This window comes from Nicotiana attenuata, chromosome 7, assembly GCF_001879085.1.
Source record: "Nicotiana attenuata strain UT chromosome 7, NIATTr2, whole genome shotgun sequence".
In the NCBI taxonomy this organism is placed as follows: Eukaryota; Viridiplantae; Streptophyta; class Magnoliopsida; order Solanales; family Solanaceae; genus Nicotiana; species Nicotiana attenuata.
The window spans coordinates 92,299,984-92,305,044 of record NC_031995.1 but is presented as its reverse complement, the minus strand read 5'-3'; the positions used below and the strand labels follow the sequence as shown (position 1 = coordinate 92,305,044).

Sequence of the window (5,061 nt, the reverse complement as noted above, 5' to 3'; positions counted from 1 at the left end):
AAATACTGAAAAGAAGTCACGTGGAAACTCGACAATAATAAGGGCTAACATTGTTGAGGAGGCGCCACAAAATAAGAAAAGAAAGAAGGCTTCTGGACCAAAGAATTACCCAAGCAAGAAAAAGTTCAAGGGTAATTGCCACAACTGTGGAAAATCAGGGCATAAGGTTGTGGATTGTCGTGCACTAAAGAATGATAAGAAGAAGAAGAAGAATCAAGCTAACATGGTTGAAAATGCTGAAGAAATGGAGGACTTGTGTGCCATGTTGTCTGAATGCAACTTGGTAGGAAATCCTAAAGAATGGTGGATTGATTCTGGGGCCACCCGCCATGTTTGTGCTAACAAGGAGTTATTTTCTTCCTATGCCCCCGCAGGACCCAACGAAATAATTTTCATGGGAAATTCGTCTACAACCAAAATTGAAGGAGTTGGCAAGATTGCATTGAAGATGACGTCGGGAAAAATTGTGACTCTAAACCAAGTCCTCCATGTTCCAGAAATTCGCAAGAATCTTGTGTCTACCTCACTTCTTGTTAAGAATGGATTCAAATGTATTCTTACTAAGTAAGAATGATGTGTATGTAGGAAAAGGTTACCTGAATGAGGGCCTTTTTAAGCTAAATGTAATAGGAGTTCCTATCAATAAAGTTAATGCTTCTTCTTACTTACTTGAGTCAAACACTTTATGGCATGCACGCTTAGGTCACATCAACTTCAAAACATTGCGGAAAATGATAAATTTAGAAGTATTGCCAAAATTTGATTGCATTAATTCCAAATGTCAAATATGTGTGGAATTAAAGTATGCTAAGCATCCTTATAAGTCCGTTGAAAGGAATTCAAGTCCTTTAGACTTAATTCACACAGATATTTGCGACATGAAGTCAACACCATCTCGCGGTGGGAAAAAGTATTTTATTACTTTTATTGACGATAGCACGAGATATTGCTATGTCTATTTACTTAATAGTAAAGATGAGGCAATTGATGCTTTCAAGCAATACAAGAGTGAAGTTGAAACACAACTAAACAAAAAGATCAAAATGATAAGAAGTGATAGGGGTGGCGAATATGAATCTCCTTTTGAAGAAATATGTTTAGAAAATGACATTATTCACCAAACAACTGCCCCTTACTCTCCACAATCTAATGGAATTGCGGAGAGAAAGAATCGAACGTTGAAAGAGATGATGAATGCGTTGTTGATAAGTTCTGGTTTACCACAGAACTTGTGGGGGGAAGCTATACTTAGAGCTAACCGAATAATCAACCGTGTACCTCATAGTAAAACACAGTCCATTCCTTATGAAAAATGGAAAGGAAGGAAGCCCAGCTTGAAATACTTCAAAGTGTGGGGGTGTTTAGCTAAGGTACAAGTTCCTAAACCTAAAAGGGTTAAGATAGGTCCAAAAACGGTTGATTGTGTATTTATTGGATATGTAACCAATAGCAAGGCATATCGTTTTCTGGTTCATAAATCAGAAAATCCTGAGATTCACGTTAATACGATAATAGAATCAGATAATGCTGAATTCTTTGAAACTATTTATCCGTATAAAAAGGAAAGTGAATTGACCTACCAAAAATCAAAACGACCTCGGGAGGAAATAATAGATGGTATGCCTAATGAGGAAAATCCGAGAAGAAGTAAACGTCAACGGACATCTACTTCATTCGGTCCAGATTTTCTGACTTTCCTGCTAGAAAATGAGCCTCGTACCTTCAAGGAAGCAATGTCTTCCTCAGAAGCACAATATTGGAAAGAAGCTGTCAATAGTGAAATAGAATCCATATTGAGCAACAATACCTGGGAATTGGTTGATCTTCCTCCATGTAACAAAACATTGGGTTCTAAATGGATTTTCAAGAAGAAAATGAAAGACGATGGTACTATTGACAAATACAAGGCAAGACTTGTTGTCAAAGGATATAGACAGCGAGAAGGTCTTGACTATTTTGACACATACTCGCCGGTAACAAGAATTACATCCATTCGGATACTAATAGTGTTGGCCGCCTTGTATGGTCTTCAAATCTATCAAATGGATGTAAAAAACAGCCTTCTTAAATGGTGATCTAGAGGAAGAAATTTACATGAACCAACCTGAAGGGTTTGTGGTTCCAAGAAAAGAAAAGAAGGTGTGTCGACTTGTTAAGTCTCTTTATGGACTAAAACAAGCACCCAAGCAATGGCATGCGAAATTTGACCAAACAATGTTGTCAAATGGCTTTAAGATTAATGAATGTGATAAATGTGTTTACATTAAGAACGTTCCAAATCATATAGTCATTGTTTGATTATATGTTGATGATATGCTAATAATGAGCAAAGACATTGCCGACATTCAAGCTACTAAGCGTATGCTTGCTAGTAAGTTTGATATGAAAGACTTAGGAGTTGCCGATCTAATTCTAGGAATTAAAATCTAGAGGACTCCTCAGGGTCTAGCTTTGTCTCAATCACATTACGTGAAAATGGTACTTGAAAAATTCAAACACTTGGAATTTAGAAGTGCAAGAACTCCAATTGACTTAAACCATCATCTTATAAAGAATAAAGGTGAAAGCATGTCTCAATTGGAGTATGCTCGTGTGTTGGGAAGCTTAATGTATATCATGAACTGTACACGTCCTGATATAGCTTGTGCAATAAGTAAACTTAGTCGATTCACAAGTAATCCCAACAAACATCACTGGGTGGCAATGCAACGAGTTCTGGGATATTTGGAATATACCCAAGACTACGCTTTGCACTACAATAAATATCCTGCGGTTATCGAAGGATATAGTGATGCAAATTGGATAACCGGCTTAACAGAAACAAAGTCCACAAGTGGATATGTTTTTACTGTTGGTGGAGGAGCAGTATCTTGGAAGTCTTCCAAACAGACGTGCATCGCTCGCTCTACAATGGAATCAGAGTTTATAGCTTTGGATAAAGCCGGTGAAGAAGCTGAATGGCTTCGAAATTTCTTAGAAGACATTCCGTTCTGGCCAAAACCTTTGGCTCCTATATGCATACATTGCGATAGTGAGGCTACAATAGGACGGGCAGGGAGCGTTATGTATAACGTAAAATCTCGTCATATACGACGAAGACATAACACCGTTAGGCAACTACTTTCTAGTGAAATTATCACTATTGATTATGTAAGATCAAAGGATAATGTGGCGGATCCGCTTACAAAAGGCTTAACTAGAGAGGGAGTTGAGAAATATCTAAGGGAATGGGATGATGGCCGAGGACAAGTCAACATGGCGGTAACTCTACCTAGAATTTTTGATATTCCGAGATCTAGGTTCAAGGAGCTCAAACAAAGTTGTGATTGACCGGTTCAACATTGTCAAAGTAAAATCTTTGGTCCCTTCTCGTGATGAAAACAATGTTCAGTAACAAGGATAGAACTTTACACGTTCTTTAATGATTACCTAAGTATGATGAGGTATTTATCAAATAGTGTCAGTCTAAAGGATTACACGTTTAGGAATCACCTATGTAAGTGTGAAGTGGAAGCTGCTTCAACGAGAATTCTGTAAGGCCAATTCTCTACGCACTTATGGAACCAGGCGGTGTTCATGGCTGAAACGAACACAACAATGAGAACCAAAAGACGGTCAAGGATTGGTTGTGTGACATATGGTTGTCTAGGTATACACTAAAGTTCGACGGTTCAAAGATATCAAATCTACCGATTGACCGAGTATATCCGACATATGCTCACTACGGAAAGTTCAAAGGAAAACCTACTTATCCAGATGCAATTAATCCTTACTTGCAAATCAACAGCTTTCATCTAAGTTCATTCTTGTTACAGTCATTCCCATTCATGTGGGGGATTGTTGGACTTTAAGCCATTGGGCTTTAAAGACTAGAAGTGTGAATTGGGAATTGGTGGGAAATAAAATGGAGGGAAATGAAAATTTGAAAAATTTGAATCAAGTGAGCTTTGTCAAATGAACTTTGTCCCTCATTGGTGAGGGACAACTACATTTGTGTGTATATATATAGGATCACTTCTTAGAGCTCTTAAAAGGAGTTGAAGAGAATGAACCCTCGCGCCGTCGTCGTCGCTCGCTCGGCTTCGGCTTTGGATTTGGATTTGGATTTGGATTTGTCAAATGATCGATAAGATTATTTTTTGGACAAAATTTATTTAATTAATTATTTAATAATTAATTAAATTCCAGTCATTTCATTAACGGAATTAAGCCTTTGCTGAACGTTGCTTAATGGAATTAAGCCAAGCCTTTGCTGAACGTTGCTTAACGGAATTTTCCCTCCGAACAGACACTTTTTTCTGAACAGACATCACATCTCTTCCGATAATTGCCTATAAATTCTGGGGCATGGCTTCTTTTTCCATTCACTGAAAAATTACAGAACTTCTTTCCTTCTAAAAATCCTGCATTCTCTTTCGCAGAATCTCTTCTAAATTCGTAAGTGTGATTTTGCTCCGTTCTTTGAGTTTGTTGGTATACCTGCAGTTTGTATTGCCACTGTTGCAGGAAGGTTTATTCCGTTTCATCCTGGGAGGATTTAATCCATTACCTTGACAACGTGTGAGGGGATTAAAATTTCTTAAGGACGCACAAGCAAATTGTGGACTCGGAATATTTCTTATAGCTTACAGTTGTTCCAGTTTTTTCTTCTAACAATCTTTCTAATTTTATATTTTAATACAGAAGCTTTAACATCTTATACCTACAAACTGGACATGATCCATGTATCTCCAACCACTTGTTAATACAATTGGAATGATAACGATGTTTACATGGCATCTCTTTAGCTTTTCCCCCGACTTGAAACTCCAACAAACAAATAGCACATTCTCCTTCATTTTCTACAATTTGAATAATTGGCAGTGCCTCTATTGACGCCTTTGTCGCTGGTGGTGAAGGCCTCTCATTCTGATCAGCGGCTTCGAAATTTGGCGGTGATGATCTTCTCGGAACCACATCGATTATTCTAGTTCTGATGAATCCATTCTGACGAAGCCGTTGATCTGATATATCGACACCTGATAAATCCGATCTAATTACTGTGACCGTCGGCGTCGCCAT

At 38.0% G+C, this 5,061-nt stretch overlaps 1 protein-coding gene across 1 annotated transcript; it reads right to left on the bottom strand.

Moving 5' to 3' along the window:
- Positions 4,206 to 5,061, bottom strand: LOC109230269 (RING-H2 finger protein ATL8-like). The gene is made up of 2 exons (XM_019395786.1): positions 4,711 to 5,061; positions 4,206 to 4,331 (listed from the first exon to the last, which is right to left on the bottom strand). Exons 1-2 carry the CDS (start codon positions 5,059 to 5,061, stop codon positions 4,206 to 4,208), a joined length of 477 nt encoding a protein of 158 aa, XP_019251331.1.

Coding starts and splice junctions, on each gene's coding strand:
- LOC109230269 (XM_019395786.1), bottom strand. CDS start 5,061: ATGGCGACGCCGACGGTCACAGTAATTAGATCGGATTTATCAGGTGTC. Junction 4,332..4,710: donor AGATACATGGATCATGTCCA/GTTTGTAGGTAT, acceptor CAGAATTTATAG/GCAATTATCGGAAGAGATGT.